This window comes from Anguilla rostrata, chromosome 1, assembly GCF_018555375.3.
Source record: "Anguilla rostrata isolate EN2019 chromosome 1, ASM1855537v3, whole genome shotgun sequence".
Lineage (NCBI taxonomy): Eukaryota > Metazoa > Chordata > Actinopteri > Anguilliformes > Anguillidae > Anguilla > Anguilla rostrata.
In genome coordinates this window covers 46364986-46392299 of record NC_057933.1, presented here as the reverse complement: position 1 = coordinate 46392299, position 27314 = coordinate 46364986, and the positions used below count along the sequence as shown (strand labels likewise).

The 27314-nt window shown below is 40.5% G+C and overlaps 1 protein-coding gene across 2 annotated transcripts in view; it reads left to right on the top strand.

The window, feature by feature from the left end:
• Positions 1 to 26840, top strand: part of sntb1 (syntrophin, basic 1) — a 37094-nt gene extending 10254 nt beyond the window's left edge. Inside the window, exons 2-7 of one of the 2 annotated variants that reach the window (XM_064338429.1) lie at positions 4423 to 4639; positions 10614 to 10821; positions 16728 to 16864; positions 18739 to 18911; positions 24996 to 25186; positions 26194 to 26840. In XM_064338429.1, coding sequence (XP_064194499.1) covers positions 4423 to 4639; positions 10614 to 10821; positions 16728 to 16864; positions 18739 to 18911; positions 24996 to 25186; positions 26194 to 26286 — 1019 coding nt within the window. In that variant the 3' untranslated portion in view covers positions 26287 to 26840. Of the gene's footprint in view, positions 1 to 4422; positions 4640 to 10613; positions 10822 to 16727; positions 16865 to 18714; positions 18912 to 24995; positions 25187 to 26193 lie in introns of both variants that reach the window. The other variant, XM_064338421.1, reaches the window with a different exon arrangement.
• The last annotated feature ends 474 nt before the right edge of the window (positions 26841 to 27314 follow it).

The window sequence follows — 27314 nt, the reverse complement described above, 5'->3', positions numbered from 1 at the left end:
TATATCCATGATTTTTTCATGTGAGCCTTATTTGCAGTAGAGACTAAGCACTGCAGTGTTGTTCATAAATAATCTGAATAATGTGATGTAATTTACCAGACAATACCAGCACATACCAGTTTCAGCATATTCTCCATTTAGTAGTGTTAACAAAAGATGGTGGCTATATGTTCCTAATTTATATCCAGAACTATAGATAGTGCATTACCCTATATTCATGTATGTAAACTCCAGATGTGTACATCTTAAACTAAGTTTATATGTAATATATCACTTACAAATCAGAAATAAATGTGAAATGTATACAGCAACTTTGTGGGACTTCATGAACATTAACCGGTTAAGGTGCAATACACAGGACAGAGAAATTTCAAACAGTAATGGTGATGGTGTTTAAGCAGCGATAAGATAAAGCCAAAATCCTTCAGCTTGAGGATAATGTAGCGACCTTGAATGTGAGAGGGATGACTCCCGCTGCAGAAATGGTGTGAGGTATTTCACACAGCCAGCACTGAAAATGACAAGCATGGCTTCACTGCCAAATGCACACTGTTCCAGCCAGTGTAGAGTAGCTCTACTAAGCTTTAAAAAGGCACCTGGGAGAAAGTGCAGGAGAAAACACCACCAGTTTCTGCCATATTAAATGAAGAAAACATTGTCATCTCACTGCACACTCTATAAAAACTCTGGCTTCATAACCAATTTTCTGTTTGATATAGTTACTTAATTTGAGGTCTGCATGGAATTCTGAGCCCTGGTGTTTGCTGTTCTTATTCCATTTTTAGGTCGTTTGAAGTCAAAATCAAATGTTTTGCCTTCTCTTCTATGAGTGTTTTTTTCTTCTTCCATAATCATCTTTCTGTAGTGTGGCTTGTTACCACAGTCACTGTTGGCCAGCCCATCTAAGGCCCAGGGAAGTTAATGTGTGTTCCTTGCCAAACCTATTCCAAAACTGGTCAAAAGAGGAAGGCTCCATGCACCATTAGCCATGTGCTTGGTGCCATGTTTGCACTTTTTCTTTTGTTGTGAGGTTTTACAGGATCCACATTTTCTGTTCACATTAATGCCTCTACTGTTGTATGCAAAACTGCACTCTAACTGAAATAGCTTAAGAGTTAAGTAACCTTATGATTTTTGGTGGAAACCTCCGTGTGGCTGTGATTGGTGTCCTGTCTCTGTGCTCTCTGTATCCTTCAGCAGTTCAGCTACGTGATACTTTGTACCTGGTGTTCAGTTTTTCATTTGACCTTGTGGAAGTCAACACCCTGAAATGAAAGAAGACTAACTTTTCCACTTCAGCTTGCAGTCAAGAATTGAAATTGGTGCACTGAAACTGATTTGTCTAAATTAAATTAAATAATCTCTACGTTTTCTCTGTTTTTATTGTTATTTAATTGTTGGTTGTTTGTCATTCTCTCATTGAAGATTTATGGATTCACTTCCTAAACAAATTATTGCCTTGAATGAAGATTACTAAAATCTCAATGAGAATGTCTTTTTAACTAAAGTAGAACATTGTTGAAAAATGGAGGTCAAGGACTCAATTTGCCCGGGATAATATGTGCTTGTTATCTGTTTTTCTTATCCCACAGAAAGAAGGTGGCCATCTGTGAAAGGGAGAGGGTTACATTGACAGTGTCCGCATGTTATTTTATCAAGCGTCCGGTTTACTGTAGTGTCACAAGGAAAGCGGGGAGTAGAAACAGAACAGAGTTCATTGTGTAAAGTAAAACAAACCAAACTCAAGATACAATCATGGTCTTAAAATATCAATTGTAATTATTTAGCAAGAATCTACACAGGACTGCAACCCAAAATTGAAGCTTTTTTACTTTATTATGTAGCTTGAAGTTCTTCAAGAGCACTATGGCACTGAGTATTTTTTATGTTCTGATGAAGCCATCCTAATCAATACAGCAGAGATTTAAGTGACACCATGCTAGGGAACTGTGATATATTAGATTGTCTAACTTGGGGTCATTTAAATTTGGGTTCCTTAAATCACTGTTGCTCTGGAAACAGGCCAGAAGATCTAAATGGATTGAAATGAAAACAGTATCGCAAAATAGGCTCAATTCAGGTTCACTATGACTAAGCATAATTGTTAGTTGAATTATGTATGTAAATTAAATGTAACACTGGGCTGGAACAAGCCTTTTTAATAAAGGCAGACTATGATAATTATGGTCAGATAGTTCAGGTAAAACTTTTTGGTCCTCTTAAAGAAAAGTTTAGATAGATTCAATTGATAATCAAGTGTAAAGATAACATGTCCTCATCTGTCAAGTCTTTCTGGCTGTTTTTAGACTAAAAAATATATATTTTTTCCCCTTCTTCTCAGAATTTGAAAATGCCTACCATTTTCACTGGCCATTCTGTTTGAGACCAGTGATGTCCAGCTGCTGAATCTTTTCACACTGCTGTCCACAAGTTTGCACAGATGTGAGCAGGAGGACTACACTTGCTTCACATGCAGATTGAGCAAGTAGTCTGAGAGTCTGATTGACTTGTGGGGGTTGCTAGTAAGCAATGGGACATGCTCATTCAGGTTGACCGATTCTCTCCCTCCATGAGCTACGCTACAGATAATTATGTGTCACTGACAGTGTACACTCCTGTACAAAATATTCAGTCATTACTTGAGCTCAATATTGATGGTTAAACTGTCATATAGAACTGAGGAACTTGTAGCTGCATATGGAGGTATCTTGCTCCAGACTTCCACAGAAACTGAAATTTACTAGACTAGTATGCACACAGTACACATACGCATGTAATCCAAGCCTCTTTAAGGACATCTGTTTTGTGTTGAGCAGTGATAAATTTGTATGGATGGGGGCGAGTCCACCCTTCCCTGGAACTGCATTCATTGAACATGATAGCCTGTTATGGCCCTAAATGCCAACAGCAGAGCACACTACGAAAGTAGTAAAAGTTTAGGTGAGTCAGGTCACAAATTCTGTACAGTAACCAGGCCCTGCATCCCTTACTGTTCCCTTACTGGTAAGAGGGGTTTGCAGTGTTGTCAGAGATGCCATTCCCACTCACGTTGCCCAGTCACATTCCATTTTTACAATCAAACTTATCCAATTACTTGGAGGAACGTGTGAAATAACTTTGTCATATTTCAAAACATTTTTTTTCTTGTCAGGGTTGAGGAGCAATGAAGCCAGCCCATTTGAAGGGCAGATACTGCCGCCTCATGGCGGTTTGTGTAGAATAGTCACTTATATTGTAATAGTCATTGTGCTTGCTATAAATGGGCTGAAGCGCCCATGTTGCTGACTCATTCAACAGAACTACACTGAAAGAATGACCTTAAACCTTATAAGTAATTAATTAATATTTATTCGTACTTAACAAATATTTCATCAACCTGAAGTATATATCAACCTGAAGTAAGCAGTACTTTGTCTCTTTCTGTGTGGCCATTCAGTTGAGAAGAAGAAGACTAAGTCTCATACCCTCATGAACTAATGCAGGCCTTTGCAGCAGTGCAATTTGGCTACAGTTGCAATTTCTAAGTTTGGTGGTTTTTTCAACAGGTGCAATTGAAGCCAACAATTAATTTCAAAATGATTAAACAATTTGTCCCGGAAGTTAAATAGTATGTTTGTATGGCTCATGTATTGCTTTAAAATGTGCCCGAGGCAATGTGACGTCAAAATAGTCCTTCCCTGTACATTAAACAGTGTCTTTTGCCTGGAGCAAAGTGTGCTCCAGTGTTCCTCATTTCAGACCAGTTCCCATGAAGTGTTCGGGTGAGGAGTTTAACTCGTTTCACCAGCCTGGCTGTTGAGCGGCTATCCGGTCCTCTTTTATTTAGCTGGCTTGAAGCGAGTTGGTCATCTTCTTTTACATAACTGATGTTCGTACTGTGATCACGCCACAGGATGCCTCACAGCTAGCCAGCCTAGAGCACAAACCTCTCAAAAACCTAACAGGTATTTTGCTGAATAAGTTTTAGACAATCTTTAGCCAATAATAGCTCAGTTGTATATGATTCCAAACAGCTAACATTAGATTAACAATGGAAGCATGGTTTATCAGTTAAAATGAATACTTATGTTGCATTTTATCAAAAACAACTCTGCATAGAACTAATTCTGGTAGCGAAGTTAAATAACTAGCTATATCTGCCACTGACATGTGGCCTACATAGATGCACAGCCAGCTTGCTTCATTGGGTAAAAAAAGCAACATAAAACTGCACAGGTTTAACTTGTGGTCTTTAAAAATTGACAATTTGAAATACATCTTACATTTGAAGCTGTATTGTGTGATCCTAACAACCTAAATATTTAGGGTAAGGGATATTTTTGACTCTATTGCTAACAGGGGTTTTATGACCTGCTGACAGTTGAGCCATTTTATCAAAGTTAACTGAGGGAGTGTCTAATCCCCTCCCCCTTATCATTGCAGTGAAGTATATGCGGGAGGCAACCCCATATGTGAAAAAGGGCAACCCTGTATTTGAAATTGAATGGGAGACGCCCCCGCCGGAGTCACCCCGCCTCGGTGCAGCACACTCCGATGCCCCCAGTGCAACCATCATATCCATACAAGGGAACAGGAGGTACATCCCCGTGAAAATGTGCTACGTCACAAGAGGCATGACCACCCCTGACCCCGAAAACAGGTAACTACCGACCGTATTCTCAATTTCCCTTTCTACCAACCTGGAGAATTGTTGGTCTTTTCATTATGAATGTTAGTCTGCTGGGAGTGGAATATTGGGTGACTCGTCAATGGGAATGGGTCTTAATATGCAGTATTCACAACACCTTAAGTGTTATGTAAGGTGTCATTAAAATTGTTACGAGAATCGCCAGCCCCCGTGTCATTGTGCTTGTTATTAAATATATCAGTAACACAAATCACTTGCTGTAAACTGGTCATAATGCTGATGAGACAATATGAGACAAGGCTAATGACCGTTATTTACAGTTGATAAAAGCTTTATGAATACTTCATAAGGCCCACTCCAAAGGCTCCCGGCTGAGGCCATTTTTCCTCAGCAGTGATTGTCCCGCAGTCCAAATCGGATCCTGTCAGTTGCTCCTACTGACTGTGCTCAGGAGGTCCATGGGGAGGTGCAGAATTGGCTATAGCGCCATCCAGGGGTCACAAACTTTGGGTCAGTTATCGCGCCTGTGATCAGGCATGCCAGCTGTCCTGCTCAGCTGGTGGACTGCTGGACTACAATTCAGCATTTGAAATTGAGAAAGAAAACAGATTTTAAATGTTTCTCTTGCACTGTAGTTTGTGTCAAGGAGAATGTGTCAAGGATTTGAGAATGTGTCTAAAATCTCTGTGGTAAGACATTCTGTCATTTGCACTGTTTAATCAACAAGGACCTCAGGGAATGGAGTGTTAGTGAAGGCAGGCTGGTTTGACAAAGTCTGTCACAAGAGTGCGTGTTATTTTTTTAAAACAGGGATAACAAAATATCATTGAGAGGATGCTTCAAAGGTATTTTAAATGTATGCCCCCATTTGTAAATTCATTGATTATACTTATTTAATCTTTTGTAATTTTCTGGAAATCCAGCAAAAGGGATCATTTTGTCTCATCTTAGTTTTCTTCTTTTAAAAGTTTGAAGTCTGAACCTCAAAAGCAAGTTTCTTTTTCAGTGGGTCAACCTTTCTCATAAAAGCTAATGAGGACATTTTCAAAGTCCAAGCTAACAATGACTTCAAAAGTTGGCTCATGCTGTGAGACTGCTCAAAACCAAGCTGGACAAAAACACTTGTCTGAGCCTCTTGAGGGTCTGTCATTTCCCTATTACCAATTTCCTTATAAAAGAAAATAAGGCAAACGTAACTCAGTATAAAACCAGCACTCAAATGATGTTTTTGCCTTGCGGTTGCATTTACTGTTTTATAACTGCATTGCTACTTTCTGTCGGAAATGTATAGCCGCGTTTCCACCAAAATTACCCGGAACTTTCAGTCCCAGGAACTACTTTACCAGGAACTAAAAGGTTCCTTCAGCCAATGGTTGTCTGCGTTTCCACCGGGGTCTAAAGTACCGCGAAGATTAGGCAAATTAGCCCACTGACGTTGTCGTCGGTCCATCTGTCATATGATTTCTTCTATAACCCCATACTACCACCGAAGTAGCCTACATTATTTTCTAATAACCGGGACAGCCCGGAGGGGTTTATTCCACTTATATACAACGGGTTACCAACAATGACTATATATGGTTACTTTTGTATTTATTGATTTTCATATATCCTCTCAAACACATTCATTAACAGCAGAAAACATGCACACGTTGTAAACAATTTGCTGTTTTATTACTTTCTCGTCGTCAATTCCATATAGGCTAATCGCAAAATGACAAGAATAGAACGAAAACTCGGACTTGCGTGAAAATGTAAATTAGTAGTGGTACAGCCACCGTTTGCTTTCCTTCGAAGTTACTGCTAGCCGAGCAGCGAAGTGTGCCCTCCAGATGCGAACCATGCACCAAAAATGAGTCCATAGTCTTCCTGGTCTTTTCGTGGAATTGAAAAATGGCAGTAAAATTGAGTAAAATTACGGCAGTCTGAAAAAGCTAAAGGGAAGATTACTAGAATTAACCTGTTATTTTACCCGGTAAAAAGTGCGGAAGGTGATTTCCAGTTTGCTTGTACTGTATCACCAATGTTAATTATGCAGAACTACCGCATACCTCACATAACTGTATCAAACGTTTTGAGTCAATTACAACGGGCTAACAAAGAAAATCCGGAAGAAAATATTCAGCAACCGAATTAATCCGTTTGAATGTTTTGGTAGCCTACGTAATATGCTGTCCCAGCATGAATGCTTAGCATTTTATAAAACGAATACTAAAGCAAGAAAAGAACAGAAGAGCACACGTTATAATTCCAAGACGTTGACAGGCTATAACCAAAAGTAGGCTACTGCGCCGCATAACATACAAGCTTGATTTGAAGTTATTATGAAAATAAATTGGTTTGCCGCTGCATATTTTCAAACATAGCGGGTAATGGCGGAAAATAAATACAACACAAATGCTACGAGTACTCGACCAATCAGAAATGTTCAGCGCTGCAAGCTCCACCCAAAAGGTTCCTGTACTTTCGGAAAGTACTACCCCCCGAGCAGGAACGTTTTGGGGGGTAAAACAAAGCCCCCAGAACTAAATTTAGACCCTAGTTCCTGCGGTGGAAACGCACTGAGTTCCTCAAAAGGTTCCTAGTTCCGGGGTATAGTTCCTGCGGTGGAAACGCGGCTTATGTCTAGTTAAATTGTTGGAGAAATATGTTTCCACCTCTGCAGTGCTATAGTTAAGAGGGATACGAGGAAGAATGGCAGTTTGCAAGAGATTAACCAGACTGTGCAGAGGAAGTTGGTCACTAAAGAGGAGTTATACCACAACTGGCCCATAAAATAAAGGGAAATCAGGTTTACACTGGCTTCAAGAGGCTTGTTACAATGTTTCATTCCACAGCTGTTTGGAAAGTGTTTCCTTTTTATCATTTGTCGCTGATTCATTGAATTGTCTTCGAACAGTTTTCCCTTGTTGATATTCAGGGAAACATGTCTTGAAAAAACAGAGATTACCTTGGCTACAGACTTTGTGTAGTTTTCAGCTCTTGGACGTAGAGTCATGGTCACTGTTATGTTGATATTGCCTCAGTAGTACATATTGTAACTGTCATTTCTATGCGCCTGCAAGGACACGGCCCTTAAAGTGATCAATGGTTGATATTATTGTACCTTTTGTGTTGACAGTGTCAAGCTAAGGTCTTGACTTTTGTAGTAGAGAGTTTGGGAAGTTAATCATCTTTGTGTATCCAGTCACTATTCACTCCACAGGGGGAGGGGGCGTACTGATTCAGTGTAGTATACTGATTACTATTGGCTGTGGAGGTTCTCCAGGGGTCTGGAGAAGTCAGAATCCCCAACAAAGTTTAAAAAAAAAATTGTTTATATTTCTCTTGTAAATGGCATTTTGGGGCTTTCAGATTCTGTGATTCATGGTTTTCATTGATATAGGTCTGGTATTAGGCCTATATTCATCATTGGTTATATTGTTATGAGTAATCACTGTTTTGCAGCTCACTGTGGGTGTTGGATAAAGGTGTCAGATGTTAAATACTTTTGTTGAGGTGGGGGTTCTCAGCCATAGGGTGATCAGTTTAGGGGGCGTGGTGGGGGGGGGGGGGGGGCGGGTTTAAGTTTGTGAACACCAGCAGGAAGCCACACAAGAGACCGCACCCCTGGGCTCTGTGTTTAGCTGCTATACATGATTAATTGCTTTCCAAGCAAGTGTACAGTACATTTAGTTTCTGTGACCACATATCAAACTTCACTCAGCTTTCCTTTTTACTGCTCAGCAAACCCACCTGTCATATAACTGCATGAGCTCCCATTAATCAACAGCGCAGTGCCCTGTTTTAGCGGGGTCACGGGCGCACCGAGAAACCCTTCCTGAGGTCAGTTTTCTCCATTGTGTCTGAGAGGAGAGAGAAAGACCATCCATCTCTCCAGCGCACCCGTCCTCAAACGGCCAGACAGTTGACATGCCTCCTCTATTAGCAGGTTAAAAAAGAATTCCTGTGAAATTCTGGCATGAGGTAAATTTCTGCTAAAAATAGAGTGGCTCCCACTCCCCCCCCCCCTCCCTTTTCTGCTGCCCCAAAATGGTGTGTTTAGTTTGCCTGACATGTGCAGCTTGGTGCGAGTGGAAATTTAAACAGCTGTTTCTCAGAGGAGACGGTCGCACCAGGAGTGAAGGCCGCTTCCTCTGACAGTTTTATTACGATTGTTCTTCATGTCTCGCTCCTCTGTCTCCTGCTCTCTGTTTGTGTTGTGTTCTCCTAAGCATACAGACGCTCTAATATTTACTGCTTCTCGTTAGTATCAGGAAACCATTTGGGCAAACATTTTCAATGCAGCTTTCGCCAAAGAAGATTTTGTTTCCTGAGACGCCCTTTTTGAAATACAGTAAATATCTTGTTTTTGGACGAAAACAGTTTCATTGTTGGGTGTAGTGTAAATTCATCTTTTTTGAGATGTTAAATGATTTAGTTAGAAAAATGGAAAAAAATATAATCTGAATTACATTGTATATACTTTGCCTTTTAGATGTATTTAAGCCAGAAATATTTACCCTCACATGGAACAAGGCATGTTCCTCTGAAAGAAATTTATGTCGAAATGTCTTGTAATGTGCTTTCATTGTTGCAGGATTATTGTGTCCCTTTTTCAAATAGTTCTTTGCCTTGGAATGACTAGCTGACCTTCTCAACAGTTACATTGCAACAGAAGGTATTCTGAGGTTATGATGTTTGATCACACACTCATGTGGATTTTGAATGCTTGTGCAATTCCCCATGTCGAAGACTCAATGGTCTTTAATAACAGATCCTCTTGGACTTCTTCCCAGGACTCGCTCTTTCTCAAACCAGTGGCAGCCCTTCAGCCCCATATGGTATCTGGCCTCAGTTCTCCTAGAATCGTTTTGTAAAGAGTTTCTATCTTTAACTCCAAGGAACACCTGGGATTGATATTCTGAATTGCTGCGTTAAAGCCAAGAATACATCTGGCTGTCGACTGGCGGACAACATCGGGGGCCGAGCGTCGGGGTACAGTCTGCCTGGTGTGTGTCTGTTGTTAGCTATGGTTTGCCCTTGCAGAAGGTTTCTGGGCCCCATTGGTGACCCAATTGAAAGATGAATCAGGATCCCATTGGCCAGCCCTTCGAGCCAATCAGCATGCAGTAGTGTGGGAGAAAGTGGGGCGGAAGTGGTAGACAACAGTAAAAGGCTGGTGTCTGTGCAGTGACACTTTCAAAACAGACGATGAACTGTCCAGGTGTTGTCTGCTGTAACCATGGCATTTTGGACTGAGAACATGGAAGACAGGCTGTTGTCTCTGATGATCGAAGAGAGGACGCCATTGTGTAATATTAATGAATGGGGCTACAGCGATAACAGCGATGCAGGTTGTGACAAGAAATAGAGGTGGCTGTTGTTCGAGTAAGTTTAATCCTAGTGTTTTCCGATGATAATGTGACGTGTCCACCTCCACCTGAATTGCGTGTCACGTAACCTCACGCAAAGAATGCAAATAAGTGCAAATGAGGAGGCGACCATTGGCGCAGTGTGACCACTTCATCAGAGAGTTGAGACAGGTCACTTCTGACCACTGACAGATTTTTTCCTGACATATTTAGCCGAGATACGCACTGTATTAGTGTAGTCTGATTAAATAACTTATTAAAACCATGACCCACTGTCTTCCTAAAATAGCAACTAGTAATCAAATGTTATTTTAATAGTTCTTTTTAATCAGGCTGCAATTAATGCAATTAGGTGTTACTGTGATTTTTGGTTTATGTTCTACACCACCACGTGAAAATGGTGTAAACCAAGACTACCCACACCAGTGTAACAAAAACAAAGAGCCTGCTAAGTCATTTCCAATTACAAGCTGCTTATAAGTACACCTGCTGTCCATTACTGCTTTGTCGAAGTCTGTAGAGCTGTTGTCTGCATTTGGATCCTTGTGGAACGTAGCGCTCTTGCCACAAGCTCAGTTTTCACACTCTTTTCAGCTCCTGTGGCAGATGACTCCTCTCTTTATATTTTTCAGACACTTTGAACTTCACTCTCCGGATGTGAAGCACACTGTAGTCCTGAGGTGTAAAGACTCAGCCAGCGCGGAGTCCTGGTTTGGAGCAATACAGGCCACCACGACAAACTTGATCACCAGGGTGATGACCGAGGTGAAAGAGCAAATTGGGAAAACGGGGATTGCCGGCAGCCGGGAAATCCGCCACCTGGGATGGCTGGCGGAGAAGGTATGCAATTTGTGGCGCAAGATTTAAAATGGAGTTTGAGAATGTTCGCCTGTATGTCCTTTTGTTCTGAGATGCACAGTAATGTGACATGTTCAATTGAAATATGTATAAAAAGAAAAAGCAAAGCTAGCTCTGAGAAATAGTTTATTCAGTTTTTTTTTTTTTTTAAATAAACTGAAGAATAAATTATTTGATTATTGATTAATTGGCAAAATAAAGCAAAATTTTATAAGAAAGTTTTTCTGATCAACATGTTGTTTAGGAAACGCTAGCATTTAGTCCTTTTGCTCTGCTAATAAACTGACTGTTCCATTACCCATTCTTAATGAACAACAACGCGTGACATTGGCCAGTATGTACAATACACTGCTTGGGTTTCCAGGGGGTGAAGAATGGAACACTTTTCTTTTAGGCCAAAACAGAGTTCACTTAGTGGGATATGATGCATTGTAGCTCCTGTAATCCAAAGTAAACTGTCATGAATCACTGTCTTACTGAAAATTCTTGATTTTGATATACTGTAAGGGGTTTGGTTGTGTCCCTGGGCAGGGAACCCAAGATTCGCTGTAATCCTCACATGGTAGAGACAGTATAATGTGTCTGAAGGAACAGAGGTTTATTTTGTGCTGTTGAGGGTATGCTAAAATTCAGGGTTTTTTTTGGGTACTTGCATCATTAGTTCTATCATTAAGAATTGCACATTAGCATAGAAATTTAAGGGGGAAAAAATCTGGTAAAAAGAAATTATCCTTTCCATGTTATTGCAAATATGCAGGTGTATACAAATGTTTCCAGAATCCACTGCGGTGTATTATTTTGTGGTCCTGCACTGCTGCTACAGCAGTTGCTCCAAGCTGAATTTTATTTTAAGATTACCCCCTCACATTCGCTTTTCATTGCTCTCTCATTAGCAGAGCTTTGGCACGGAGGACTATTAAGAGACGTCCCTGTACTTAGGGCCATTCATGGAGTTACCCCCTTTAAAGGATTCAATGAAGTCCGCACCGAACATCTCTTATTACCCCGCCCCCCCCCCAACAAAAAAAGAAAAAGAAAAAAAAAACAAGAAAAAAAAAACCTGTTCAGTCATCTTGGTGAATAATAAAGAGGAAATCCTCCCCAAGCCTCCAGTCAGTGGAGTAGCTGGCTCACTGTCTTCCACGTTCTTGTTTGCAAAGAGCTTTTCAACAAGGGCTTGTTTGTGGTCAGGCTATTCTGCCTCTCTGATGCACTCAGGAGAGCTGCAAGTCTCTGTTTAGCTCTTTGATGGCAAACAGAGCCTCTTGAGCTCTGAGCTTGCGCTCTCGCCTCCAGGCAGAGAGTTAAAGAATATGACTTTTTTTATTTGCATCCATAATGTTGAGCTGCTATATAAAACAGGACCTCATGGCATTGTGATTTCTGATCCTGGGAAAGGCTGCAGTCATAGAGTCACAGGGTTTGGAGTAATCACTGACTTCATGGATTTGACAAGCATATTTACAATATGTGCATAGGTCACGCTCTGAGCAGCACTTGTTCAAAATTCTGTACTTTTAACCCGTGATCACAAAAAATCTTTCGCTAAGATGTTCCAATGGGGATTCATACATCAAAAGGAGATGATGAGAAGCTTAGGATTCCTGAAATTGCAGCTTCGATTTGATAATGAAAAATTTGATGCTGCATTGTCATGGGAAGACAAGTGTTGGATGTGGGGAAGCTGTGTTATTAAAGGAACTCGCAAAGGACCAGTTTCAGCTGAGTAGAATCAGGTGTGGTTTACCCTTCCAAACGTTTTCAAAAAAAGTGTCATTAAGCCGCAAGATAAAGATTTATACTTACGTTTTATGATTAAACACAAGAAAATATGATGTAAAATAGTTCATTTATAAGCAGGAAAGCTGCAGGTCTGGTGCAGTGTTTGTTGTGTATTTATGTCCACTTCATGTTCACTTGTGATTGGCAGCCTGCTAAATGGTTTCACTATTGATTGGTTAAAATGTAAATGCCATGTTACCTGCACATGTAATAGGTCAGCCAAATATCTGGGGATGTTCTTTGTTTAAAAAAAACACTGGCCAGGCACGATACATACAGTGCCCTCCAAAAACATGAAACCAGTACAGTGAAATTGGTTATTTTTGCCATATGATTAAGGCATTTGGATTTGTAATTAAAAGATGGATAGAAGTCGAAAGTACAATCAGCTTTTATTTCATGGTATTTCCATGCGTTGTTGTACCATTTTACAGCATAGCTGTTTTTGTGTCCCCTCATTTTCAGCTGTGAAAAAAAGTAAGTTAACAGATGAACTTAAAATAAATCAAACCAATAAAGTCTATTATTTAGTTGCATAGCCTTTAGATGCAAGAACTGCATCGGATCTATGACTCGTTGACATCGCCAGTCATTTGGCACCTTCTTTGGAAATGCCTTTCCAGGCCTTCTCTGCTGCCTCTTCTCTGCTGCCTCCCAGTTGCTCTGTGGAGTTTATGTATTTAGTCTCCTCTTCAGCTAGTAAAATGCGTGGTCAATTGGATGTAAATCAGGTATCTGAATTGGCCAGTCCAGAACTTTCCATTTTTTCCCATTGATGAATGCTTTGGATTCATTGGCAGTGTGTTTGGGGGTCATTGTCATTGCTGCAAGATGAAGTGCCGGCTGATGAGGTTTGAGGAATGTCTTTGTACATAGCCAGACAAAATCTGTCTGCACACTTCAGGATCATCCTACTGCCACCATCCGCTGTTACATCATCAATAAAGATGAGCGAGCTGTTCTGGAAGCAGTCATACATGCCCAAGCCATGACACTACCTCCCCCATATTTCACAGATTTGGATCATGTTCCTTCCTTTCTCCACACATTTGGCTTTCCATCATTTTGATAAAAGTTTCTTTTGGTCTCATTTGTCCATAAAACTTTCCGAAGTATTCTCGCTCGTCTCCGTATGTTTTGGAAATTTTTTCTGGCCTTTCAAATCTTGCTGCTGATGAGAGGTTTGCATCTTGCAGTGTAGCCTTGATAATTCTGCTCTCAAAGTCTCCTGCGTCCAGTGACTTGCAATATTTTTACTCTTGACTGCTGGTGATGTGACTGACCATAGTTTTCAGGTTTTGCTTCACAGGTCTTAAGATTCGTCTGTCATCACCGGCAATTGTCTTCCTTGGCCGACCTGTGTGGTGCTTATTTCCACCAGTGGTTTCTTTCTTTTTCAAGACTTTCCAAACAGCTATTCTTGATATATCCACTTTGGTATTCATGATGGTGTATGCCTCCGGACTCCAAATGCAATCTCTGTAGATGAAAACAAAGGCTAGAGTCAAGACTAGACAATCACTGCTCTTTTGTGTATGAACAATCCATGCAAAAAAAACACCTGAACAACCGTTAACACCTGTCAGTCATCTTAACAGTTAACTTGCTTTTCCACAGCTGAAAATAGGGGGACTCGACACAGAAACAGCTGTTTCTGTAAAATGCTAAAACATATGCACATGCAAATTAACATGAAATAAAAGCTGATTGTAGTTTTGTCTCATATTCATCCAAATTCCTTATGTATAGAGCCTAAAGACCAACTTTAACTCTACCGTTCCGATACTTTTGGAGGTTACTGTGTATTTGGTCTTTATATAATCGGTTCATTAATTGGACATTGTTGCTTAGGCACTACTTAATTTGTTCCTATTTGACTTCAGAACACTTTTGCGTTGAACATGGAAACACACAGATTCCAGAATATGTTTTTCTTTAAAATTTGAATTGCTGACAAATGCTCTAGTACAAAGTTAATGGGTAAATTTCATTTCAGAGGTTGATACTCCATGATGCTGCTGCTAAAATGGACTGCCAATGACCGGATATTTATGTTGTTATTAATGGTCTTTTTCTTTTTTATATGTACATTTGGTGGCTAGATGGCTCTCTGGTGAATACATGTTTGTAAATCATTCAGATTAACAAAGTCAAGAATTGGTCATTTTACTAATGCATTAGTTTCTTAAGCTTAAACTCACAAAAACGTATTCTTAAAAGGTAAAACATTTTTTCCTATTTTGCTGACCCCTTGGGAGTCTTCTACAGATCCTGAGGGACCCCAGGCGATAGTTCGGAAACCCTGCCTTACTTGGTCACTAGCTAGCAAGACTTTCCATTCTGTTATTCCAGCACGTGTTGTATATGTTTTTTTACGTATAGGTGTTGATGAGGCGCACACACTTACTCAACCCTACTGCCTGTTGCATTGCTCAGCTTATCTGATCGGTACATGGTTTTGCATGCTTTCGTTGCTGCTGCTGCGCTAATTTAAAAAAACTTAAAACATAAATTATCAGACAGTTTGTGACTGTAAATTGTTTAGCACTTAATATTGAATGTGCAGTTACTGTTTGATATTATTTATTATAATATACAAATATATTCTGTATTTTCATATTCGTTATTATTATGTACTAATATCTGTTTAAAATTCATAACAGCTCTCGAATTCCTGGCTACTTACAAGAACAATGAATTGGAATACATTTTTCTTTGAGACTTGTAGATTATTTAACATCCAGTTATGTTTAGTTTGTTTCATTTTATATACAGTATTATCAGAAGAGTGTTGTTGTGTGCATGGAAGAAAGGACTTTCAGCTTGTGTCAACAAATTTTTGAATGTCTGCTTACCCATCAAAATATGATCTCACCAGGATATAGTAAATAGCTGCACCCAGGTAATGGTGGTGGTGTTTGTAATTTTTTAAATATTATTTTCATATTATAATTCTAGATGTAAAATTAAAGCTATCATCTCCATTTATACATTTTAGCCATCCACCCATTCAAAAGTAATAGAAAGATGTAGTGTACAGCTTCCTTGCTTTCAAAGAATCATTACACAAAATTTCCGTTTGCTCAGAGCTTTCACAGAAATGCCCATTCATTATGTCACTGTCAAGACAACCAGGCCTGAAAGTGCATCTGAGTCTGAGGACAGAAATGCAAAGGAACATGCAGCTCCGCCCGCGTCTTCTGCCAGGTCGCAGATATTTCTCTCTCTGCAAACAGGCGCAGCCCGCGGCTGACAATAATTAAAGCCATCGCCTCTGTGGAAAAACAAACACGGAAAGCAATAACTCCATCATTACAGGAGTCGAACAATTCAATAAAACCACTGCCTGAGTTTTGGGGGAAGAGACTGGCAGTGTGATATAACAGTCTAAAAAACATTTGCTCCATATAAAAGTAATTACAATGTACCATATAAAGTGTACCATATGGAATGCATGTTTTTGTCATTTTTAAATTAGTCACTGTGGTCTGCAGTGTATAATTATAAATTTTGAGCGCAGCTGTATTGCACAATTTGGAACTCCTCATCTGTTTACAAGACCAACTCCGCAAATTGGAACAAACTTTCATATGCAAACAGTTGCACTCGGCACAAACAACCTCTTTCACATGTTCCAAAAAGAAACATGCATGTGCAAATAGACAGCGACGCACACACACACACACACACACTCATGAGCGCATGTATGCTTTACACCTTACTAACAGGAGCAAACAGACTCGACCGTAGGGCGATATGGCATCATTTCCTGCTTGGTGAGTCACCCTTCATATCTAATGCAACAGATCTGGTTCGATATTCATTAATCATAAGATCTGTAATGAGTTTAGACTTCTAGCTCATAGCTAGATAAACAGTGACACAGACAATTTCACACTTTGTGTTATATTTAGCGTATTAGTGTGAAGAACAAAGAAGAACAAAGTTAGGTTTATCACAGACACCATTTGTACAACTGTTGCAGTATGTCATGCAGATGATATGTTGGTTAATTGCTGACATCCCTAGCTTGCCTTCTGTGCAAACACACACACACACACACACACACCAGTTTCAGAGTCTCGGCCCCTTGTGTTGTGTTGCAGACAGAGAATGAGAAGCAGAGGTGGAAGCCAGTGCTGGTGGTGGTGACGGAGAAGGACCTGCTCCTCTATGACTGCATGCCCCGGATGAAGGAGGCGTGGGTCAACCCCGCACACACATATCCTCTACTGGCCACGCGGTACGCCCTATACACACACGTGCACACACACATCCTCTACTCGCCACACGGTACGCCCTATACACACACGTGCACACACATCCCCTATTCGCTGCAGAGTACACCTCCAACACACACAGACACACACACGTGCTCACACACACACACACACACACAGACACACTCATGCCTGCTCATCATGCAGTATGGAGACCTGTCAGTGTAATAATCAGACCTGGCATCAAGGCAAGATAGTTTTCTGGCATCGAGGCAAGATAGTTGTTGAATTCACTCACTGAAACCAATACCACAGTTATTATTGGCCATGACTAAAGTGCAAACAGATATTATGGTGACCTTTGAGTCATTCCCGATGGGTGAGCCCCATAAGCCAGCAGCACTTGTATATATATTTCCTCAACTTATAAGAGTTTTGCCTTTTTTAAAACATACATTTGGTGGCCAGTGTGGGGCTGAGTTTCTCCAATTCCCATCCCGATTTGGAATGGCTAATCATCTGCAACTGCAGCCGCAGTCATGCTGTGAACCCCACTCAGCAGAATGTACATTCTCCTCTGAAACACGTGGTGTTGCCAGCTGGTTCTTTTCACACCACAGACTACAGCTAGGTTCACACACACCAGATTCAGAGGAAGTGCTTTCGTATGTGGCTCTCTCATGCAGTCCATGGGTGCCCAACTGACCAGCAGGGTTTTGCCAAATCATTTCATTTTGCTTCTTTATGAAGCAAAATGACTCATTGCATTCACATCTTTTTATAGAAATAATATTGAGATGCCCAATGCCCAATTGCCCAAGCCTCTATTACTGGAGTATTCTAAGTGACTCAGTAAGACACTCACCAAAACCGCAGGTTGGGTCCTGTGATCTAGATATCACAGCTTCAAGTCTGAACAATGTTGGAAGCATTTTTAATGCCCCCCTGGTAGAGCTGGCCAGGGTTTCTCAGGTCACCATTACAATGGGTCCTTCCAATGGCGCCAAATACCCACATGCTACAAGTTCAATGAAAGCTGGTCAGTTTTAGCTCTTCCATAGTACTTTATTTAATACTGGCAATGGTTTTTGAATGGTTGAAAAATGTTTATCAGGATAGTTAAATATGGCAATAGTACAGATGATTGTAGCACTTCCTGCTGTGTCACTCAGCCTAAAAGCTGATGTACACTTTACCTATGTGCTTTCATAGAAGGTTTGCATTCATGCAAAGCAGTGTCTTCCTACTATCTTGCATACATGTGCAGCAATCCATATCTATAAAACGTTAAGAATTTAATCTAATGATAGCCTGCTATGATACTGTACTTTTTACTGCTGCTGTAATTAATTAATGATAGATGGCTAACATAGCAGAGCACACTGTTGTTATTGTTGTCATGGTGATGTTTGTACTATTTGCTTTATCAGGCGTGAAGCAATAAAAAGTTCAAGGTGTCATGCACGAAGGAGTTCTTGGTTGCTCAACTAGCTATTCCTCAGATTCCACCGCCATGAGCTTCTGTTTATTCCAGAAGTTAGTTCTTTGGGTTTCGGTATGATAAGACAGAATCCCGCATCCATAGATAAAGCACATGGTCCTGCACCAAGCTTTTGCCTTGAGTTATAAATTCTGAGATGCAGAATTGTGTAGATAATCTGTGTCCATGTGTGTACTTAATATGGAGCATAAATTACCTTTTAGAGTGTTAATTTCTGCTTTCCGTAGTCACTGTTGCCACCATAATCTTACTGAATGAAATATGTGCTTTGTGTTGGAAGTAAGCGTGGGTCAGTGTGTCTGCTTACTGTAATGTAATTCTGGCTGCTGTTGGGGGCAGACTGAGTTGACTGGGTTCCCTGTGCCCTCACAGGCTGGTGTACTCTGGTCCTGACAGGGGATCCCCCCAGCCGGGCTTGGAGCTGTCCTTCGCCACGCGCACGGGCACCAGGCTGGGCATCGAGGCCCACCTCTTCAGAGCAGAGACCAGCAAGGACCTCTCGCTATGGACCAGGCACATTGTGACCGGCTGCCACACCTCTGCCGAAATGATCAAAGAGGTTACCACAAGTGAGTACTGGTCCAAATCCATATGGTCAGAGAGGTCACCACAAGTGAGTACTGGACCAAATCCATACGGTCATAGAAATTACCACAAGTGAGTACTTGACCGAATCCACACGGTCGGAGAGGTCACCACAAATGGGTACTTGGCCGAATCCACCATAATGCAATAATGAGTACCGTGCTAATACTGCCTTGCCCGCACATGGCCAGAGAGGTTGCCACAAGGGAGAATTAGACTGAACCATCTTTACTGCATGCAGTCAAAGAGTTGGAAGGCCCCTGTTCATGTTCTGGCTGACTTTCATAGGAATTTTAACGGTGTCATGTAAAAGCTTTGCATGGTCTTATTTTTCACCACCTGATAAAGCTGGTTCAAAATGTTATGGTTGGCTAATCCATAATCAAATCAGATTTAAGAAACTATAATGCGGTGTTAATAAATTGAAAAATAACTTTTGTTCCTGAGAATAAGCATGTGTTTTAGTAATCTTTGAAAACGGATATTTTGTAAGGCATGCTGATGCTGCAATGAACAGGTCTTTCAACCCCAAGAGCACACTGGTGGTGCATCTCCAGCCCTGAGCTGGCCCTTCCTAATGCTGCAGAGACTGCACACAAAGGCACCAGCTGAAAGATGATCTCTGGATTGAAAAGCAGTCGTGTTAATCATTGCGGAGATGCTTGATGGCATTATTTCTTTCACTTTCTGTGTCCTGATTACTTCAGTTGAATGTAATGGCAGGAAATATATCATTATGCTGCTTAAAATCACCGATGTTGCCAAATACTAATTGCAACTGGGCATGATCAGCTGATGAGTATATCACAGGACAGATACATTTTATGTATTTTTTTCATTTTCATTATGAATTGAGGCAGTATATGGAAAAAAAACAAGTATTCAGTAAATTGAAATTTCAGAATGTAAAGCCAGCCTAAATTACGTTGCAGTTACTTAACCATTTCTTGTCATTTCTTGTCCTCAGTGGCCCCAGTATTTTCTTAATATTTGCAAAAGCAGCTGTATTTACATTTCATATTTCAGTTTCAGTTTGTCTGTTTAATAAATTATAGCGAATGGAGTGAAACTTTGCCAGAGAATTTTACATTTGCCATATTTTCCTTGGGGGACTGCTCTTATCTTTGGATCATAATAAGAAAATGTCATAGGTGCAATGAAAAGGTCCAGGGATATCATTTGCTCCTGTTTAGCGGCTCTCCTGCAGTTTACATAAGCGATGTGTCCTAATGGGGGGGGGGGGGGTGAGGAGAGGGGGCGGGCTCTATTTTCAGTAATCCTTAATGTACCTCAGACCTCAGCGCTGATGACCTGCAACAGACACAGTGAGAAGACCCAAGTGGTTCGGTGTTCTGGTTTGAGTTACTGGCCTTCAGAAGGAATAAGTGCCTTTCATCCTTCAGACTGAAATGACACAGACTCACTTCTTACTGTTTTGTTCCCCTAGGCCGATTCCGTTCCCTGCGTAGATTGCGAAATCCCATCCCGTCGCTAATGTGCTCAGTCACTCAGAACCGGACATGGGGGGCGGGGGGGTTCGAATGGGGGTTGCTACATTATATGCATATGGAAAACATTAGGAGTTTCCACTTTTAGAACGGAATGCCACTGCAAAAGTTCTTCTCTGTGTGGTCCCTTCGCGGCGGGGCAGCGGGCGCTGGCAGGGCAGCCTGGGAACTCCGCTCTGCGGTTGCTCCCTCTCCTCGCCGCCGCCGCCAGAGCAGGCACTAGCTCAAGATTCTTTTTCCGTAGTTCGCTGCAGGACAGCTTGAATATGAACAGAACGCTCACATCTTCTGTGAGACGCACACGATTTGAAAAACAAAGCTCATTAATGAGATGCTGAGACTGTGCTGACACAGTTTCTCTCTCTCATGACTATTCAGTTCTGACAAACGTATTTTTCCTTACTATGGATGTGAAAATTATGGAGAAGTATGTAAGTGCTTGATTAAAAAAATAACAAAAATATTCTGTATTGTTGATATCTACATCTTTATTGAGGCTTTTGTTAGGAAAATTTTCATAACTCCACTCACATTTCCTTGCAAGTGTAGTGAAATCCATTAGAGAAGTAAGAATGTGCTAACTGTAACTGTTATTCTGCATTTGAAACACAATTTTGATAATGCTTTGAAAATGTGTAATGCATCTTTTCAATAAATTTTTTGTACGATTCTTGGATATGTGATGCAGTAATTGTATGTTTTAGCAATCAAAATAAATCAACCAGTTAGGGACTATAATGAATATTAAGTTAGGGACACAGTAATGAATTGTGTAAATTCTGGGTTGCATTTTTTCCCACAAATAATTCAAAGGTAAAATAGTAAAACCACAGATCCTAACAGGTCCTAACCATGACTGGACAGTAGGTTTTTATTGAGCTTTTGCAGATGAATTGAATTGATAAAATGCAAAGGGATATGGAATGAATTTGGATTTGGATGACTGAAATATATATATGTCAGTAAATATTCTGCAGACACTTGTTATGTTATGAATCATACCATGTCAAAGAAACAAAAAATTCACAATCAAGTGTATATAGGAAAGCAGATGAAAGGCCTTTGTGTTCGAGAACGCGCAAGTAGTTTTTAACAGGGAAATCACTGTGAAATTGGCCGGCACTTTGTAGTTACAACAGACAACACTCAAAGAAAGGACTTCATTCATGATTCTCTCCCTTTCTCTGAGCACTTTTATAAAACCAGTCAAGACCTAAATGGTTCAAACAGCAGACCGTTTCTTTGTTCATGAACATGACAAACTCATAATAGTTTCTAATAGTTAGTTTCATTTTTTATAGAAATCAGACACCAAGATTTTTTTTTGTTTGTTTATCTTTGTGAGTCTCTGGTTTTGTTGGCTTATCCATGTTTTGACATTTGATGCTCTAACTCTGCTACTGACAAGCTCATTTTTCACTTTGGCTATTGAGGTTGGGTACAGGAATATAGTTGCATGCCCTAATCCAGGGCGGTTCCCAAAACTTTTAACATCTCAGCCCCTTAAAATGGCCACAGTGTGGCTGAGGATCTTACGTGTATTTAGTGTCATTTAAGTATGTAATAAATGAGAATCATTGTAATCTTGCCAAGGAAATACAAAACACACTTTTTTGTGTTTCTCTCAACAGAATATGTAATTTATGGAAAAACAAAAAATATTTTTTATTTTTAATTTAGCCATGCATTTGCAGATTCCAGAAGCCCAGTTTGGAAACCTCTCTCAATGACCCCGTCCCACAGAAACTCTCAGTTCCCTTAGGGAACCCCCTGAAAAACATACTGAGACACAAACTGACAGAGAAATATAGGCATATAGACAGGCATATAACAAATATAGACAGACATGTGTAGAAACAAGTATAGACACGGAAACATACTAAACATCCTCTTGCAGTGGACTTAATGGTGGTAGTGGTGGTATAATAGTGGTTCAGTGGTATAATAGTGAGAAGTCAACTGAGAACACAGATGCACAGAGGGAAATGTATCTTATTGCATTCTTCAAATGATTAGGGAGAATTGAATGGGTGGATATGAGCTACATTTCCAGTCATTCTATGAAGAGGAACCTCTGCTTTGATCAAAACCATTTCATTACAGACTTGCAGTAGTGTGAGCATGGGTGTTTTCCATGCATCTGGCTTGTTACTGTAGTACATTTTATGAGTCATTAAGGCGGAAGTTGCTCTTGTTTTTCTATGCATATGTACACTCATATTTGACCCCTTTTGGTTCCTTAGAAGCTTTCTAAAAACAAAACCTAAGGAATTCAATGACTAACTAATGCGAAAGAGTCATTATCTCACAGTATGAGGAACATGGCTTGTTCAGTTCCTCGCTGCAGTTTGTTGTTACACAGCTCAGGGTTGCAGATTAGCCCTTTAGAAGTTTGGTCCACCGCATCTTGCCTGTCCAAAAACGATTAATGGCAGGCACAATAAAGCATGCAGTACTTGTGCAAGGAAAAGATTAACTCCGCATTAGATTAAGGGTCTTTGTTTCTGGCGCTTGTTCCATATTTGGGGTTTTGGTGGGAAAGGCCCAACTGGCACCAGACTGACATTTCCATTACCTGTGCTGCGATTTCAGAGAAGGGCAGCTGTTGCACCCTGGCCAAATGAGGCCCCGCATTTCTGGCTACAAAGCGCAGCATTCAGCCGGACCGTACCCAAGTTGTTTTCCTCGCAGGACAGCCCAGCCTGCTTTTTCACAGTTTTTCATTCTTTCATCAGAATGCACACTGATAACCAGAAAGCAATGCTTTTTCTCCTGTGCCAAGTGCTTTCCTTTTATCTTGGTCTTTGAGGGAAGATGAAAGTTTGCATTTTGGGTCCTTGACATCTGAATGACTTGCATGTATTTGCTTATATGGTCAACACAACCATTTCTACTATCCCCCGCACCACCACAAAATAAGTATGGAAAATCTGGACTGGGCTGGATTGAAGCACACTGGGAATAAGATTTGGTGGCAAGCCTCATTTCCCTGATAACGCAAGGGCCTTAAACAGGGTGTATCCAGGGCACACAGTTTCACTGGCAAATAATGTGGAGGCAGGGGGGTGATTTTTTTAAGAGCTTGCTCTCTATAATTCACCCACCCAGACATAACCTTTCTGGGATGGGGTGGGACCATAGATCTTTAGTAGAGGAATGGCATTATAAACGTCACAGGTTGTAAATTACCAAATTGAAATAGTTGGTAGTTATGGTAACCGAACTAGATCTGCCTCGCTCTAGAAGATTCTTGTGTTTTCCTGCTCACTATCATGGCTGAAAGGAGATCCTTTGTTAGGAGCTGAAAGCATCTGTGTGTGAGAGAATGTTTCTGGTGGGAAACGCAGAGATTGCGACACCGGCCAAGCATCACAGGTGGGAATAATGTTACCACCACAGTGCAGTGCCCGGTTCTAAGTGGGTTGTTTTTTTTTTATTTTCTGGAAACTTCCTTTAAAGAAAAATAAGATAAATAAAAGAATAAAAATTTGCTTAAACATGCCATTTGCCTTGTCCAGCATGCTTTTCCTTGCAACATTGCTGTGAAGCCAATTTACGCTCCACGGCGCAAAAATTTGAAAAGTACCCAATTCAAAGAATGGGCACACAAATACCATCCTTTAGTAAGTCAAAGCTCAATTTTTAGGCTTTGCTAAGGCTATTATATAAAAAAAGTTTTATTTGCACAATGTTGATGGCAAATTCTGCTGAGATAATATTCAATGAGATGCCATGCAATATACGTGCCATGTAATTGAAAAAAATTGGAGCACTGATTGTATACATGGTGTTACGTAATCTACAGTGACAGGCCCCAAGTTCATAAAAATACAGGGTTTTTTAAAATATAAATTGGAGGTTAATTATTTGCATGATGGGTTTTGAAATAAATTAACAACTAGAATACTTGAGTGTAGAATGGTATATCAGTATATTGAAGTGATGTACATTCATCCATCCATTATCTGTACCTGCGCATCCTGAGCATGGTTGCGGAGGGTACTGAAGCCTATCCCAGCATGCATTGGGCGGGAGGCAGGAATACATCCTGGACAGGCTGCCAATCTGAGTCGAGATTCGAAACCACAATCTTCTTGCTGTGAGGCGACAGTGCTACCCACTGCACCACCGTGCTGCCCCAATGTTCATTCAGCCACTCTAAAGTATTTTTTTTTTAATGGCAGGGTGTGGAAAAACATGAATAAATGGGTAATTTAGGATTTTGTCCTCAAGACATCAAATTGGCATGCAGGCATGTTTGGAAATAAATATAAAAATTCTTCAATATTTATGCATTTGTGAAAATTTCATGTTAACAGTGATCAGGAATGATCAACAAACATCACTACAGCCTTACCCGAGCTGACTACCATGCTAACATTAAAAAAAAAACGTTTTCATTGGTTCACGCTGTACATAAAAGCGAGAAGCAGTGTGCAATACCAAACTGTCACCTCCAACGTGAAAAGGCCATAGCCACTACAGCCCTTTTCTTTATCAGGCAAAAAGACCCCAGAGAAGCATATGTGCTCACATGACCCTTCTGACCTCCTGTTCCAGGTTGTATGTACAAGAACCAGGAGTGCCGCCTGACCATCCACTACGAGCAGGGCTTCTCCGTGCAGGCCGAGCTGGAGGGGGGCTCCCTGCTCAAGCCGCTGTTCAGCTACCCGTTTGAGAAGCTCAAGATGTCTTCCGACGACGGCATTCGGATGCTCTTCTTGGATTTCGGCGGAAAGGAGGGTGAAATTGTGAGATTCCTGCGGTTTCCGTGCACCAAATCGACCGTGTGTGTGGCATGAGCTGCTTTTGGTAGCTTATTATGTATCAAGTTACATATAGCATAATACACAGCTCCCTGTCGTAATAGACACACCATGTCAAACACATCCTCCCGCATATGCGAACTAGGGATTTATTTGACTCCTTCATTTAAATGTTAATGTAAGTTTCTAACTGACTGACAGCCTGCCAACTTTTATACAAGTACAGTGTATTCGGTCCATATTTGTGCATGGTGCGAGCTAGGACTACTGGAACTCCACCGCCATATGTTTTTTTTTAGATACCAGGAAACAAGGATTAATGAATGTTTCCAATTCCAAATTCCCAATGTGCCTGATTTCCAAACAGTGCACCAGTTGACCTTGTATACTGCTATATTACACTGTGAAAGCGGAATTTCAGTTGTCTATCCATTGCTTTACATAGGCTGATTCATTCAAGCATTGCCACTGATATGTTAAAGCATATTTTCATTATCTCCTTATTATTGCCCAATATTCATCTTTTGCCTAGTCACATTGAGGTCTGTCATGCGGTAGTTTATACCTGTATACATCACACATTGCATACAAGTCACACAATAATTTGTGCCCCATCTGTAGGAGCAGAAACATTGCCACTTTAGCACAAAAGCTAACATTTAGCAGTAAAGATAAACAGTGTTGGGAAACAAAGCATTTGCCAAAAGGCGCAAGTGGAATTAAATTTTCTCTCCCCCACTGGGTGGTACATTTTAAACATGAATTATGCAAGTACGTAAGTAAACAGGCTGTATTAATTATAATTTGTACAAGAGTGCCAGCAAGCATTAATCATGACACTGCTGTCAAAAATATAGCAAAATAGCAGGGCTAATTTGAATGTTCCCATTTTGGTAAAAAATACATTTCTGATTAACTTTTATCGTTAAATCTTTGTTGTGGTCGTGCATATACATTTGGAAACTAATGTGATCCCTTTTCTTGTTTCAAAGCAACTGGACCTACATTCTTGCCCAAAGCCTGTAGTCTTCATCCTCCACTCCTTCCTCTCTGCAAAGATCGCCAGGCTTGGTTTGGTGGCATGAGGAAGAGGACATCGTTCTGAACCACATCGAAGACGAGGGATGTGCACATTGGAACTAAAAGACTGAAGTACAAACCCAACACAGGACCCACTCTGTTCCGGAGTCAATCAGCTCCAAACAAATGGAAAGCATTTCACAGAACAATTAGCTGATTTCTGTATTTATAGAATTACACACGTTACCCGTGGAATATTAACAGTGTAATGATAACCGCTCTTACTCCAGAGATGATTTTTTAATGAAAAAAAAAAATCATGTGCTTTAGAAAAATGAATTGATCAATGAGAACAACACTAACATTCTTTTGGAATTAAAACAATACTGGAAGTATCATTTAGCATTCATTCCACTGCTAAAATGCTTGATTAGCGAGCTGTCTGCAAAATGTTTAGAACTAACCTTAATGTTAGTGAGGGTAAAAGGAAGGCTTGATTGTGTGACATCAGCCTTTAGCTTCAAGTGAACTGTCATACATATTTGGCAGCTAATGTGAATGACTAAGATAGCTTTTGAATTTTTGTTAAAACACAGAAATTACATATTTAAAACCACAATTTTTCTTGTCACTGCTTTTTATTTCTTGCTGGAGGAATCTTCCCCATATTGACAAATTCTAATAATTGTTATTTTCATGTGTGATACCCATTCCCCACACACATTCTAATGTGACAAGCCTTGGTAATACTCTGAGATCTCTGGTCTAAATAAAGACTGCTAATCCAGAACATTCTTTCTGATGCTGCAGAAAAGGGAAACCAGGAAAGCCCTATTGAATTGCAAATCTGAAAATTTCTTACAAGCTCCAATATACAGGTTCCCAAACACACACACACACACTTCGCCTGTCACATGAACTGCAGTTATCTCATTACAGTGCACACCCAGCTGTTTCAACATATTAAATTTCAATTCCGTATTTGAGTAAAGGTATATTAATAAGGGGTGGATCCCAGTAAATCCGACAAAGCAGCTTTCTCTTCCAGCACCAAATATTCCACATTGCACTCTCAGAAAATGCCCTTACATGC